The 16,372-nt window shown below is 46.0% G+C and overlaps 1 protein-coding gene across 1 annotated transcript; it reads right to left on the bottom strand.

Moving 5' to 3' along the window:
* Nucleotides 1-608: 608 nt before the first annotated feature.
* appbp2 (amyloid beta precursor protein (cytoplasmic tail) binding protein 2) lies at nucleotides 609-16,312 on the bottom strand. The gene is made up of 13 exons (XM_061249024.1): nucleotides 15,914-16,312; nucleotides 13,229-13,317; nucleotides 12,312-12,463; nucleotides 11,694-11,817; nucleotides 11,259-11,427; nucleotides 10,489-10,578; nucleotides 9,581-9,648; nucleotides 9,351-9,456; nucleotides 8,349-8,473; nucleotides 7,829-7,914; nucleotides 6,242-6,432; nucleotides 5,069-5,234; nucleotides 609-4,769 (listed from the first exon to the last, which is right to left on the bottom strand). Exons 1-13 carry the CDS (start codon nucleotides 16,049-16,051, stop codon nucleotides 4,507-4,509), a joined length of 1,767 nt encoding a protein of 588 aa, XP_061105008.1. The 5' UTR covers nucleotides 16,052-16,312; the 3' UTR covers nucleotides 609-4,506.
* Between the last annotated feature and the right edge of the window lie 60 nt (nucleotides 16,313-16,372).

The following is a 16,372-nucleotide window of genomic DNA, read 5'->3' as shown; positions in this document are numbered from 1 at the left end:
ATATATATATATATATATATATTCAGTATCTGTAGACTTAATGATACCGTCACAAGGTTCAAAGTAGGTTACGGTTTAATATGCAGGTCTGCGCCATTCGAATAAAGGCACCGTTTACGACCTCTTGTGGTCTTGGAAAGCAAACGCAATCCTGCTTGATTGAAGGCAGTAAAAAAAAAATTCACAGTAGATAAATAACATTTTCACTGCAGAATGATCAAGCTGCTCATCTGCATCCATTCACTGCTAATCAAATGGCATACGAGTAAGGTCGATATTGACTATTCTAAGTCCAGTTTACAAAAGATGATCCACAATAGGATCATCTTTTAATGATAAAAAAACATAATTTATCGTCATAATTATACTCCAACAAACCTTCAATGTAAAAAAAAACCAAAAAAAAAACCATGTTCACAGTGCACAGGTCACGTCATTGGAATGTCCTGTTCACTTCATTGAATAGTGAGAAATTCAAAATGGACCAAAACGTTTGCACTACTTAAGGACACGTGTAGAATTGCATAGTTTTGGAGCTTAAAAATCCCAAAAAGTAGAAATATTCACCAAAACACAGAGGACAGAAAAAGAGAAGCAGTCTACAAAACTCTGTATGACTAATATATTTAGCATATTTCTTCCTTTAACAATAGTTACAGAAATTCACAATGTTGGTTACAAACAAGTTTAATATGATCTCATGGTTACACTGCACAGCAGACTGTATGGAGTTAGGGTCCTGCTGTAATCTGCATTAATCATTTGTACACAAGCAAACAGAAAAAAAAAAAAAAGTTAAAACAGTAGCAAAGTCTATCTACACACAAGCTCACTGTGGCATTACGAATGGAGATTTCGGAGCGGGTACTCTAGTGCCCGACAACTTAGATCTGTGTGTCCCTGTGCCAGCATCTCTTCAGCAGTTGAGGGAATCTGAATCACCAATGTTACAATGTTGATGGGGAAAATAATCACACAAGATATTAGTATTAACGTGGACTAAAAACTAGTCATCTTCAAACAGTCTTCTCCATTCTCATTGAACTTTTTCAGAATATGTGCAATAGAACTTCAAAATAAACGAGTCTTTGTAATGAACACTGTATTGCTCTGAACGAGCCATAGAGTACAGCAGAGAAAAATATTTTGGGGAAAAAATATGTCACAAATTTTTATGTGGTACACACTTTCTTCCATGCAAACGTTTTTGGGTCAACTTCAGGGAGACGTGTGCACTTCAAAATCACTCGGTAAGGCCTCTCACGTCACCAGAGAGCTTCTGTGTGTGGTGTACCCAGAGCACTGTGCGTTCTGAACAGGACCCTGTAATGTCATTCCACTGCACACCACAGCTCGCACACAAACCCAGTCCTGTGTGTGGGAGGGAGCCTCATCTTAAAAAAAAAACAAAAAAACAAGCAAATAGCTCACCCATACAGAACTGCACAGTGTGTTACTGTTCAAAAATAATTGTTTACAGGTAAATAGAGTGCATTTTAGTTTTTCCGTGACATGTATCCTCCGACCCATTTAAAGAGGCACAGTATACAATATCTTTGCGCTTCCAGGACAGGAAGACTATTACCCTTTTGTGTTCTGAAGGTGTCGGGTATTGTTTAATACTTGTGTAACCGGGTGGACTGTTTGAAAATATCGAACGCCAGCGCGTGTAAACTCTTCTGCCGCACAGGTGTCACCGGACAAAAACGGACAGCGCGAAATACGAATCCGCCCCCGTGATGTGCGTTTGCAGAAGAACAATTCATACACAGCTCTGATTCACTTACAGACTTTCAACACAAGCAAGTTTATCCTTCACTCAAGCAAACAAGCAAACGGGTTCTGTTGAGACCAGCAGAAGATGCAGCTCCGTCGTAGGGCCAGCATCAGTGAACCCGATCAGTCCCGATTCATTCACGCAGAAAAAGCAAAAATACCACTTGAGGTACGCAAAAAAAAAAGCCCTTAAATTAAACATTCACCAATAAGCATTCAGGGCAACATTTCTCACATTGTAATAAATAAAGAGGAGGAACACGCTGTGAATGTATACTGGGTTTTACCCATGTGTCTGGGCTACCTTAAGAGAGGATTGTCCTCGTGTGACGCTTCTGGGCTGTTATGCTGGGTGAGTGGATTAGGAAATATCTAGCCTGTTATTCAGAGAGAATGCAGAAACCAAACATTAGCATAATTCAACATTACGGATTATTGTGAAATATTAAATGTGGGGGTGGGGGGGGGGGGGGGGGGGGAAGAGAGACACAATTATGCGCTACTCTTCTCAAAGCTCAACTTCAAACTGATCAGTGAATTAGAAATGCACTTTTAAGTGAGATTTAGATCTTCTTTTAGAAGATCTCTCCCTGTGTCTTTGCCTATTCTCCCTTCTCATTTGCCCTCTCCAGGGTCCAGTACTCTCTACCACAGACCTGCCGGCCCAATATCACCCCATAACAACCCCACAGGCCAAGCCACCTCTCCCTTTTGTTTTGCTTTACAAAATGGTGGAGTGAATCACCCCACAGTGGCTCATAGCGACCAGGCCAGCCTCCCCAACGGAGTGAACCTGCCAACAGCCCTGGCTGGCAAAGCTTTCGTCGTTGAAGAAGGAGTTTTGTGTCGCCCCCAGACTCCGGCGGCCATTTTAAGAGCTGTTGTAAACCGCATGCGACCAGACGGGCGTGGGCCGAGTCCCCTTTAAGGCTACGGCGTAGACTTCAGACGGCGGCCTAGGCCGGGACTGGCATTCGGACAGCAGGAACGACATTCACCGCCGAAAGACGCCAACGTTGTAGAGAACGGCGCTGGCCCCTGCACTGCAGCCAGGGCAAGGCTAGCCAATTCCGCGGAACAAAAAAAAGGGGCTACTTCACAACCAAAATCATACCTACTGAGTGCTGATGTACAAATGGGGATGTAATGGCGGCACTGGCTCGCAGTAAGACCTGCATATCGCACACAGAGAAACGGTGGGGTGTAACCATGGAATCCTTAACCATGTGACCTTTTCCGACCAATGCTCCGGCTCGTCGTGATTTCATCACTACCTAAGTGTATTTAAAATGCCAGCCCACCTAATGACTCCATCTAAACAGGGTACGGATGGGATGTTGGTGCCAAGCAATGCAATGCAGTGCCGTGTCTGCAGCGGATGAGGGTCTCTCATCCAGCGAAGAGAAGATCCCAATTCTCGTTTGGAGGGGACCTTTGAGGCAGTGGCGTTCGTGCAATGCTACAATGAGCCACACGCCCTTTGGCTGAGGTGAGCCGAATGCTAACCGCCACTTGCAGTTCCACCACACCGCCAGCGGGTGTGCCAACGAGCGCACAAGACCCTCCATGAACCCCTTCCTGTCCCAATATAAACCCCTTTCTGCCCCAATAGCACCTCAACCTGGCTGGGGCGACAGGCCCTACGCCAGGGAAGAAAACTCTTCATCGGTTTCTTGTTTTTTTTTTGTTTTTTTTTTAAGGTTTTTTTTTTTTTAGGTTCTTCACGACGACAAACAATGGTTTTAAAACGTTTGGAAATTATTGCCATATACATTCACCATAAAACTACAAATAGGCAGAAATTATTCCCCCTCATGAAAGAAGAAAAAAAAAAAAAAAAAAAACACTTTCAAATGTGTACAAGCCACTGGTCCAAAGAATTCATTAGAATTCACTAGAGTAGAAAAAGTAACATACTGGTCCAAATGGATTTGCTTTTCTTATTTTTTTTTAGTTGTAAAATTAGATGTAATTTTCTAGTGCTTGTTCAGGACCAGGCAGAGCTTTCATATTGTTTTAAATGAAACCCATGGAGAAGAAGCAGGTGTTGAAAAACAAAGAAAGACTGGTCCATTAGGGTTAAGTCGCACATCTCTACAATCATGCAAAATTAGGTGCTCCACTGAAACTGACGGATGTGTGTAACGTGTCCCCTCGGGTGGGGGGGGGTCGACGGGCAGGGCCCCAGCGGTCCGCTTCCCGGTGCCGAGGTGCCTGATGTGGGGGTCAGTAAAACAGGCCGTCGGGCGGGAAGGGGGGCTGCTGGTGAGGGCGAGGAGGTGGGTCCGGAGGTTCCCACGGGGCAGCGATGTGTTCCCCTGCAACCAGGTGTCCCACTGCGGTCTGAGCCCCACGGGGCCATGTGGGTAGGTCTGTCTGTGTGTGTGTGAGCGAGTGTTGGGTGAGTGTGTGTGTGTTCGTTTGCGCATGTGCGTCCAGTATGTGTGTGTGTGTGTGTACGTATGCGTGTATGTGTACGTTTGCATGCACGTTTATATATGTATACGTTTGTGTATATGAGTATGTATGCGTGCATGTTCGTGTGTATATACGTACGTATGCATGTATATTTGTGTGTATGTGTACTCATGTATGAGTGTTTGTTTGTGTGTACGTGAGCACATGCATGTGTATGTACGTGTGCATGTACGTGTACGTATGCGTGTGTGCACGTGTACTGTTGAGTGTACGTGTACGCACATGCGCCAGTGAACACGTGAGCGGCCCTGGTCAGCCCAGGCAGCCGTGGCCCGCCGCGTGTCCCTGCGACAGCAGGAAGGACTGCACCACCTCCTCGGTGGCCTGGGGGCTGGTGTTGACGTCCTCCAGGGCGTCGGCCACAGCAAACTGCCGGTCCCTCAGGCGGTTCCAGTTGGACAGAATGTTGTGGTACTCAAACACCTTCTCATAGTTCCCCACAGAGTTGTACAGTTTAATCAGGCCCCTGTAATCGTATTCCAGTCCACTGTAGCCCTCGCCGAACAGCTTCTTACCTGAGCCCGGGAGGAGACACAGAAATACGGTTAGACAAAGACCCTACAATTCAGGAGAAATCTCCTGCCATGAGGCTGAGATAACACCTTCATACAGTGTTACTTACATCCGTCCTAACATTTAGCGATAAGAGTATGACTGTTTAATATCATCCGACATCAACTGACACATCTGTTAGCCATCTTTGGACAGCTGTTACGCTATTTGTATGACAGTGTTATATCAGCCTTATGGCAAGAGGTTTGAGTGAAGTGTTACTGAGATCTCTCAGTAAGAGTAAGAGTCCTCTCCCCCTCACCGATGGCGATGGAGCGCAGGTAGAGCTTCTCGGCGTCGTCGTACTGGTTCATGTCGTAGTTGTAGAGCGAGGCCAGGTGGCCCACGGACAGCGCCACCTCGTAGTCCTCCTGGCCCAGGAGCTGCTCCTTTATCTGGATCGCCTTAATGTGCATCTCCTCCGCCTCCTAAAGCCCAACGGGAACCCTGTTAGAGCCGTCCGCCCTGCACTCTACAGACCACCCTACAGCCGGCCCATCACCCTATAGCCCACCCTACTGCCCGCCCTGCAGCCTACAGACCACCATACCCCCTACAGACATTACATTACATTACATTATTGGCATTTGGCAGACGCTCTTATCCAGAGCGACGTACAACAAAGTGCATATCCATAACCAGGGATAAGTTCGCTGAAAGACCCTAGAGGGAAGTACAATTTGAACTGCTACCTGTACAACAAAGATAAGGACGAGGGCCAATTTTTTTTCTTTCTTTCTTTTTTTTTTTTAAACAAGAAACAAACAAACAGAGCAAAAGTGACCAAAGTTAACTATCAAAACACTGCTTACCTAGCCAACTAAAAAATACCGATACAACAGACCACCCTATAGACCACCATACCCCCTACAGACCACCCTACCCCCTACAGACCACTCTACAGACCGCCATACCCCCTACAGACCACCCTACCGCCCGCCCTGCACCCTACAGACCACGCTACAGACCACCATATCCCCTACAGACCAAAACTAAAACAGCAGTTTAATTTCAGTCTGAAGCATTCCAGAAAGCACAAACATCTTCACAGGAAACAAGTACAAGTTTTAGCTGATGTCTCTGTCCCATTTCTTTATGTGGTTACCATCTCCTAGAAACCTCAGATGCTCTTCTTATTTTTTTGCTCATCCTCATTGTTTTTTTGAATTCCTGGACATTCTGCTATATTTTTCAGAATGGAGAAAATTCAACACTAAACAAATTCAACTTAAAACAAAGCTCCGCTTATGTGGTTCACTGTGTAATTTTCCAATTATATATGCCCAAACTATATTTTATTGGCCTGGAATATGACATTTAAACATAGGACAGACGGCGGTGAGCGGGGCAGCAGCTGTACAACAGGGAACTTTCCGGAGAAAGCACCATGGTTTCTGGAGAAACCCCTACATTGGGAAGGGAGAGCGACTCTCACCTTGAACTTGCGCATAGACTGGTAGAGCCGGCCCAGGTTGCCGTAGTGTTTCGCGGTCTGGACATTGAACTCCCCGAAGGCTTTTTTGGCCAGCTGGAGGGAGGAGAGGTGGAGGTCGTGCGCCTCCTGCAGCAGTCTCTCCTCCGTTTCTTTGTTGTGGCAGTCGATGGCGATCTCCTCCAGGATGAGGGCTGAGGGGACACAAAACCATTCACATTCTATGAGGGTGCAATCGCAACGGAGGGTACACTACAGCACCGAGCCAAGCCTAAGGAAATAACAGAGTGCACTACAATCGCAACGGAGGGTACACTACAGCACCGAGCCTAAGGAAATAACAGAGTGCACTACAATCGCAACGGAGGGTACACTTCAGCACCTAGCCGAGCCTAAGGAAATAACAGAGTGCACTACAATCGCAACAAAGGGTACACTACAGCACCGAGCCGAGCCTAAGGAAATAACAGAGTGCACTACAATCGCAACGGAGGGTACACTTCAGCACCTAGCCGAGCCTAAGGAAATAACAGAGTGCACTACAATCGCAACGGAGGGTACACTTCAGCACCGAGCAGAGCCTAAGGAAATAACAGAGTGCACTACAATCGCAACGGAGGGTACACTACAGCACCTAGCTGAGCCTAAGGAAATAACAAGAGTGCACTACATTCGCAACGGAGGGTACACTTCAGCACCGAGCCGAGCCTAAGGAAATAACAGAGTGCACTACAATCGCAACAAAGGGTACACTACAGCACCGAGTGGAGCCTAAGGAAATAACAAGAGTGCACTGCAATCGCAACGGAGGGTACACTACAGCACCTAGTCCAGCCTAAGGAAATAACACTAGTGCACTAGAGTGTATACAGGGGCAGCCTGTAGCCTAGTGGTTAAGATGCTTGACTGGGACCCAGAAGGTTGGTGTTTCAAGCCCCAGTGTAGCCATAGTAAGATCAGTGCAGCTGTTGGGCCCTTGAGCAAGGCCCTTGCTCCAGGGGGGATTGTCTAATCAACTGTAAGTCACTTTGGATAAATACGCTAAATAACACATATTATATACACAAACTCAAACACACACACACACACACACACTGCAGCACTTCCAGTGATCTCCAGTCATGTCTCATTTATACATACATGACTATAACATGTATGAATACACTACATGCACAAACGAGACATTCAACTTTCACTGTACGTACACTCCAATACCTCCCCTGACTTCCACTAATACTACATCAGATTGTACATAAGGGTGACTCACTTGATGCAAATCCTTCTTCTACTGACTGCACACTATACTTAATCTTCTTAGCACGCTCGCATCTCCTCGGATAAAGCCTGGGATTCTAAACAGTTCTCAGAATGCTCACAATATCATGTCCTTTAACCTACACTCGTAGCAGGGTAGAGCGGACTCCACAGCACTCCTGTGAGCTACAGAACTCACCACAAAGCTCTCAAGTACCTCAGGCCAACAGCCAAAAACTGCAGGCACACACAGGGTTCAGTTCATATTTTCAAAGTAAGCTGTCTTGGTAGCCGTTGTGGCTGTAAATCAGGCCGGTCGCATAAGGGCCGCTGTACCTTTCACCCTTTTGGATGAGGCGAGCAGGAGGTGGTCCTCGGGTAGAATGTGAGTGATGATGTCTATGGCACGTTCTGCGTGGAATCTGAAAACAGTCCCAGAACACCCCAGTGGGACAAAGAGCGTTACCCCACACACACACACATACCTCAACAAAACATTTCTGGGAAAAGACAACAAGAACTGAACATGGAGAGGATTCTCCAGACGACGAAGCTGGAAATATATCCTCCTCCTTTGTACCTCTGAACCTAATCGACAGACTACGGCAGGGGTCGGCAACCCTGGTCCTGGAGAGCCGCAGGGTGTGCTGGCTTTCGTTGTTACTTGGCATTAATTGATCAATGAAAGCCATTGATTACACAGTTAACTCACCTCACCTGGTTTCTTGGGTCTGAATCGGCTGCTTATTTTAAGGTGGAGACGAAATCCAGCACACCCTGCGGCTCTCCAGGACCAGGGTTGCCGACCCCTGGACTACGGTAAACTAAAGACGTTGGGTTAGAAAGGGATACTCACAGCGCGTTGTCAAATTTACCAGAACTGTACTGGTGGACATAAGAGGAGTACGCCAGGTCCTCATGTGCTGTAGCTACGTGGATGTTCTTCCCTCCGAACACCGACTGCCGAATGTCCAGAGCCGTCTAAAACGGATAGACAACACACATTATCACAACGCAAGACTCGATCCACAGCAAGGCATTTCTCTTGGGCTGATAGCCAAAAGTCTCTGGGGCCCGGTTTCACGGACACATATTAAGTTCAGTCCTGGAGTAAATAGAGTTTTGTACAGGGAATCTCCATTCAAGACTTTATTCAGTCTTGGGCTAGGCTTAATCTGTCTCCCCGACATCGGCCGCTGAAGATTCGGAGATAAACATCCAAAAGGCACAATCATCATGGCAAGTTGCATCACATCAGCATGTGCAAAAGTATACATTTAAAACAAACAGAAAACATTTTCTTTAACCACTAAAAATGATTTCCTTTTTTTCTGCGAGAAAATGGAAATGCTGTGTGATCCAAAGTGCGGTAAAGCGCGTTGCATCTGGCCATTGTTGCTCCATCCTACTGTGCCATGTCATTGTGTAAGAGCTTTGAAAGGTTTTCGCATGGAACCAAGCCTCTGAACAAACAGGTTCCCGTGCTCAATGGCAGCATGGAGCAAATTTACAAGCAGAGCTGAAATCTGAGAGCATGCCGGTGACAGGAATACACAAATCATTATATTTTCACAGTAAAATAGTGCAGGGCAGACCACAACAGCATTGTGGTCAGTAGCAATAAGGAGCAATAGCAGGCTAATGCATTGTGGGAAAAGTGTCTTCTTCCTGCAGTGCTCAACTCATAGTTTTGAGGTACCAGACAATCAATAAGTATGCACAATAACCTTAAAACCTTATTACGTTATAAAATTAAACAAGGTATATTATGACATTATGTACAAATTATGTATGAACAACCCCCAACATCCAATAAACCCAAACCATAACCAGCGCGGAATCAAGCGAAAGGACTCACCTGGTAAATAGCGACGGACTGACAGATGTTATCTACGTTTAGCAGGTAGAACCCATAATCTAGAAGTGTATCCGAGTACTTGGGGTGCTTGTGTCCAAAATGTTCCCTGAAAAATAAAAATGAGAAAAAATAAATTTTAAAAACTGGAAAAAAAAATCTGGAAAAAAGCAGTACAAATGGGAAACAAAACACACTGCAGCCCGTTAAACGCAATGCGGGGTCAAACTTACCGAGCCAGAAATACTGCATGTTTTATCAACTGCTCTGCTTTACGGAACTCCCGTTTCACCACGCAGGCCTGCAAGAACACAAACTTCAGCCCCAGCACTGCACAGAGCCACACCGGCCTCAGTAAATGTGTGGTGCCAGTAAAATAATGGACAGGTATTTATTTTGGCCCTAAATGGTCTTAACATCAGGAGAGCGCGGTTCAGAAACGGCACATTGGTCACAGCAGACTATTTTTAATTTCAGGGTATTGTGAAGATGGCCTGGATGACAGAATTGTCAACTTTCCTTATTACTTACCGTGTGCCGGGTAATCAATGACTTCTAATGGAAGTAAAGACCGTCACCACTGTGTATCGCTATTAGCAATAAAACCGTCAACACCGTTCTGACTAAGCATTGGTATTTTGAAGTTCTACGTTTTAAGATGTTTATCAAGAGGATTTGTTCCATTTAACACATTTCTACACAAACAGACATTTCCTAAGCTTTAATATAAACAGTAAAATACTCGTAAGACTCGTTTGCTTTTGTTTATGATTTACTTTCTGGTTACGTTGGCAAAAATACGTCACGCAGCTGATGGTATCAAGGATATTTAAAGAAAACGGCTCTGGCATCGATCCCAGTACCGCCAAGTGACCGCAATATACAAAACAGAACGGCCTTCGGTTGTGCTTGGGCTTTGCAGATGTTGTATCGGGCGTGTGCATGCACCCAGTATCCATTCTGAATGTTTATAATGCGTTTGTTTTGAGAACAGTAATGACACAAACTGTGATGGAAGCGCTAGGCAACCGAGATAAAAGGAAACATTTCTATGCAAGCGCAGAGAAGAGGTTCCCCAAGGCCACCTCGGTACATTCAAGGTTTTCTGGAAAGTGAAGGATGAGTCACAAAGCTGCCTTACCTTAGACGCCTGTCTCAAAACGTCAACAACCACCTTGACGGGCAAGCCCACGGTAATCTCCCTCATGGCCTCTATACACCATCTGTATGCCTGGAAAACATGGCGACAGGCTTTCAGATGTGCATGGGGGGGGGGGGGGGGGGGGGGGGTGTAGCTTCCTGGGTAGAGTCGTACCAGCTTTTCCTAAGTTCTCCCTTAAGTTGGGACGTAAAACTCACACTACAGGCTTAGTAGCTACTAGTACAACTAGGCAACTACTAAATTAAATTGCAGCTTGTGTCCTGAACACAAAACGTAGTCAGTAGGGTGAAAGCTCTTTATAAAGACATGTACAGCCGCACAAAGTTACATTGATGTTGATTGATACAATCAGTGATATGGAACAGACACAACCCATAACCGCACCAACCAATACGATGTCCTGGGTGCTGCAGCTCTCAATTTCCCCATTGGCTATAAATGGACAAACTCTGACCTTTTCCCACCAAACTAAGGGGTTTACAACAGTAATATTTTCAGCACAGTGTTACTCATAATGTTGGCGAAGACAAGGTTTCAAGCAATTACGCCGTTATTCCTGGTCAGTTGCTTGAGTAAATATTTAGTTTATAGGTAGGGTTACGTTCTAACTATGTTGTGTGGCGCAACATGTTTTATTTCAGTATTGCCTATGTTTTAACTTGGGAGCGATTTACGTTCCAACTAAGGTTAGTCCTTACTTATTCACAGCCGGTGTAAGTGGCCCCTGAATCTCGGGGGCTGAGGCCTACCTCGTCGTAGTGGCTCTTGGCGAACAGCAGGGCACACAGCTCCCCGTAAAGCGCCGCTTTGTTGGCCTGGTGGCCATGTTTGGCCAGCTTGTCCATGTACGACTGAGCCAGCTTGAAGGTCTCCTCCCCCAGGTGGTATTTGCAGTTGCCGTTGCGGACGTGAAGCAGCCTGAGGGAGCAAGGCCGAGCGGTAACACACGAGACCAAAACACGAAAACGCGCCGACGGGCAGTTATGACGCAGTTTCCACGATTACATGTTTCCAAAACAGCTACAAGAGAGTAGCCTGGCTCAAGGTTCTGTAATGTTAGGGAGTGAATGACACAGAAATATCTGCATGAACTGGAAATTACGCGGTTGGCTAGGAGTCGGAAAGTGCCGGAATCCGGACACCTCTGTGTCACGAAGGCGGGAAGTTGAGTGAAGGGGGCTCACCTCACGCAGCACTCGACGGCGCGGTACCAGTGCAGGACCTCGTCGTGCAGTGTGCAGAGCTGCAGACAGGACAGGAACACTTTCTCCGCGTCGCCGTACCAGCCCGCGTCCGACAAGAAGCCGCCTGACGGAAAACAGAGCGCGGGTTAGCTACGGCGTAAAGCAGGGGTATGCAACTCCGGTCCTGGGGGGCCAGTCTACGTGCTGGTTTTTTGTTCTAACCAAATTACCTTAGCTTTAGTTTTCTGACCGCTCAACAAGTACACACACAGTCTGCAGCTGTACATATGATTGCGCTAATTCAGGGTGGCTCCCAAACTCGCTCCTGGGGATACAGGTTTTCATTCGAACTACAATTAAAATCCCAGAATTGTAAAAAGGTAATTTTTCTCACTAAAGTGCTTTTCATGTTTAGAGGGATTGTTTTACCAAGCGTGTATAGCTATTTCTGGAATGGATCGGCCTTGTTGTGCACCTCTGACGTATGGAATGAGCCCGAGGTTATGCAAATACCCACAATTCCCAGGGCGTCGAAAGAACATTTCACCACACAGAGGCCGAAACACACGACACCAGCACACACGGGAGGCTTTGCGGCCGGGGGGGGGGGGGTCCCACCTAAAACGAAGCCGAACTGAATGGCCTTCTCCTTGACGTGCGCGTCCGACTCGGCGATGTAGGAGCAGCGGCGGCTGAAGGAGCTGGCCAGCACAGAGGCCACCTTCACGCCGTGGTCCATGAGGGCCTGGAAACAGTGGTGCAGGAGGTGTCTGCGCACACACACACAGAAACACGCGCACATGCACACACACACGTGCACACGCACACGCACACACACACACACACACACACACACACACACACACACACACACACACACAGAAACACACGCACACGCACGCATATACACGCACGCGCGCCCACAGGCGCACATAAACACACACACACACACACACACACACAGACAGAAGCACAGACAGAAGCACAGCAGTCAGCCATCGCTCAGACACTACTGTGGGATTCCTCAATGTATCATTTCATTCAGCGGAAATAATGTTTTAATGGCCACAATGTTTCACATTTTTACAACCCACACACTCCTCTTTCTCTCTTAAAGCGGAAGCTCTTTTCCATAATTTCCATACACGATAAAGGTGAGGCCCAATATTCTCATTCAGTGAGCAATAAACCCTGCCCTCTCTTAACAGCGTTCAAGTGTTATGACAAAGCCTTCGAAGACACATTACAAAATGCACCGGTAATGAAATTAAGAAACCAGCCGTGTCCAACGCTACCATTCTTCCACGCGATCGGGACCAAAGCCGCGGGAATGAAGGATGAGCGTATTCGACAGTGGAAGACCCCCACGATAGCCCTTTACAGTGCAAACCGCAGCCGTTGTCGGGGGATTCACACCAACACAAACGCACGGGCCGCCAGGGCGTGACTCCTCTTTCCCCACATCTCTTATTTTGCATGCCAGAATGGGTGCGAAAGGTCAGCTCAGCTCGCCGCCCGTCCGTGGTGCTAGGTACCTTTTGTCAGACGCACGCAGGACTTTCGCAAAGACCTCCAGCTCGCAGAACTCTCCCCCGAGCTGGCATAGCCGGCCCTGTTGGTACAACTGCGGGAACAAGGGTGGGGTTAGGTGGGTGAGAGAGAGAGAGAGAATGAGAGACATGTGAGCCTATTCCGGTAGGCCTGTACATGCATGTCTGTAAACTGTATGTCCACAAATACTGTATGTTCATGTGTTCAACGGTGTATGCGCCATGTTCTTTTTGTGAATTGGCAACATAATATCATTCTTGCCATGGCAATAAAGCATTTTGAATTTGAATTTCAGAGACGTGGTGTAACACATTAACGACTCTCCAAAGCCACAGAACGAGGGAGTGGCGTTGGTTACAGTGAGGTTTTACGCAATTCTGTATTTCTTCAGAGCACTAGACTTTATTCAGAACTGAACGGATGCTTTCATTTCATGTAGCCTACTTCCTGACGACAGGAAAAAAAAACGTCACCTCAAAGGAGATGTCATTTTGGGACAGAGGTGGCGTTTGTATGCGGAGACAGGTTTTGGAGCAGTTTCCCCTACAGGGTTCTCGTGCGGAACAGAAACGCACTCTGTCAACTATGCAGGTTGTGGATTTCAGCCTCTTCAGCGAAATGCCAGATAATGACTGGGGTGATGAGCAGCGTTGATAGAGAGTGCTCGGCTCTGTTTCACAAGCAGCCATTAGTTTTCCAGCGATGAGAAAGAACCAACCCATCCATCACATATTTGGAAACTACTAGCGGAGAGAATCAGCTTCTTCCTGGCATAAGGCAGTGTAAGCTTGGGACCTTGTTTATTGGCTACGCTCTTCTCCAAAATAAATCTGCGGCCAGTTTGGAATACATGATAATGTATATTAAAAAGTAATAATCTGACATATGTGACATTACCATTTCTTCTAAAGACGGTCTTTAATATTAAACTAAAGAGTCATGTTTCTGGCATTTTCCACCAAGATGATCGATTTACATGCCCAAGCTAGTTATGGGCTTGTTATTATCACAAGCAATACTTATCTTCTCGCCACACCAACCCAGCTATGGGAAATGTGCACTCCAGTCTGTGTGCAATAGGCTACTATCCAGCTGAAAGTATCTGGCCAATTAATTCTGTCACAATAGTAGTACTGACAAATTGGGCCAGATTCTAGCAAAACTTGTTTTTCCCCTGCTAACAAATGGAGCTTGAATTTACATCTCTGCCAGTAGTGTTCCCTTAAACAACCTTTCTCACATTACCTTTACTCTGTGTGTAGTCCGTACAAGCATACAACCCCCTATACTTTATTTCTGGAAAGTGAGTTCTGACACAGAAATGATTCAAATCTATTTACTATGCTGCACGTACAAACCATCATAAATTATAGATAAGTGATATCTTTCTCATTTCTGTTAAGTGGGAGGGCCAAATATGCAACCTGGTCACTTGAGTTAGATTTAGCATGCAGTACATATTATGTAGATAGATGTAACACTAACTAAACACTAACTAAAAACAATGCAGAGGACCTTAGGTGATTCATGGGAAGGGGAAGTAATATTTGAAACATGCATATTGTAATGGGATCATTCAATTACCATAGACCCTGTCTATGTGAAAATTCCAGGTCAACAGGGCAGTGGAGAAAGAACAACAATCCATTTCTCTAAGGAAGTAGTACATTTTGCACTTGCTAGACAGCTGTATTCCATTAGACAGCAAACTAGTGTTCGAGCCAAATTTATGGAGATCTTAATCTGACAATGGCCGAATGTGTTGGGGCGGCTTTGTTTACATCCGTTTGTCTTGGCTACCCCCACACAGAGTGGCCCTTGAGCAGTCATCACACACACGGCACACTCAATTTATATCTACCGATTCTCCTTTTACCCAATACATCCCGTACCAGTAACAGTCGTGTTATGCATAATACTGACGTCGGTGGCTGCCACATCAAATTGCTTTTAGTGACAACCCAGAACACTAGACTATTACCCACGTAAGAATGAGTTAACCTTTCTACAATTTATTTGATGTGAATGTTGCTAGCTTATCGTTACATCAGTATCTAGTGTCAGCCATCTAGCAAATGTGCTAATGTTCACTAGATAGCCGAAGTATCGAGCGAGTTAGGTAATGACAAAACAGTCGTAGTTCACGTAACACTAACGTTAAGGTCCATGGAAGCTAACAGTAGCTAACATTGACAACATACAAATCAGAACCGCTTTGTACACATCTTGGCAAGAAGCTGTGGACAGGTAGACTAGCTCACTAGCTTGCGCAAAGTTAGGCAGCGTTCGATATCTATGGTATGTGACATAAACCAAGGTAGTGAATTAGCTAGCTAGCTAGTAACAATTAACATTAACGTCAGCTACATACTAACATTATACACTAGCAGACAAATAAAGTAATGCTATTTTCGCATATTATAGTCCACCCGTTTAAGTAAAACACACCAAACGCAACAGCCTGTCAGGAAAAACGAGGACCAGAGGACCAAACCACAGCTAGACAGCCGCTAACCATAGCTACCTAGCTAGCTAGCAAGAAAGCTAACGTCAACTACTAACGTTAGCTAGCTAGCTAGCAGTCTGTCACGTAGCTAGCTGGGTAGTTAGCTAATTGGGTATGGCCTGCAGCTAGCCGACTCAAACTCTAATTTATGTTGTTCTCTTACCTTGTAGTACACATCAAACTGTATATTTTCTGGAAGGGAACGGATATCCCTTCGCGATCGACTGTAATTGTCCACCACCGCAGAAATAGCAGTGTTATACAGTGTCTCTGGGATCCATTCGAGCTCCACTGCGGCCATATTGTTTTCCTTTTCTGATCTAGCTAGCCAACTAGCTAGCTAGCTTGCACCAGCCCCCTCCTTTCTCTCCTTGCGTAGCTGGCTAGCTACGTCGCCAAGTTAAAATCGCTGTCTTTGCAACTCCTCATATAGTTACCTCCCGATTACAACACAGGGGCAAACCGATAAATATGTTTAGTTTGAAATAAGAATAAACAGTTGACCGTCATTTCACATTTCTTCCACAGCCCCGTGTACCCGATCCTCTTCACCCCCCCTGTTTTCCCCAATTTTCATCATCAGTGCCAGTTGACGTAATGACGTTACGCTATCTGCTGTTGC

Source organism: Conger conger, chromosome 7 (genome assembly GCF_963514075.1).
Source record: "Conger conger chromosome 7, fConCon1.1, whole genome shotgun sequence".
NCBI lineage: Eukaryota > Metazoa > Chordata > Actinopteri > Anguilliformes > Congridae > Conger > Conger conger.
Note: the sequence above shows the minus strand (reverse complement) of the source record. Positions and strands in the feature narration are given on the sequence as shown.

What these genes read in the sequence shown, in the direction of transcription:
- appbp2 (XM_061249024.1), bottom strand. Translation starts at nt 16,051, where the DNA reads ATGGCCGCAGTGGAGCTCGAATGGATCCCAGAGACACTGTATAACACT. An exon ending in AGTTTGATGTGTACTACAAG is followed by an intron (nt 13,318 to 15,913) that starts GTAAGAGAACAA and finishes TTGTTCCCGCAG; the next exon opens with TTGTACCAACAGGGCCGGCT. An exon ending in AGTCCGTCGCTATTTACCAG is followed by an intron (nt 8,474 to 9,350) that starts GTGAGTCCTTTC and finishes TATCCGTTTTAG; the next exon opens with ACGGCTCTGGACATTCGGCA.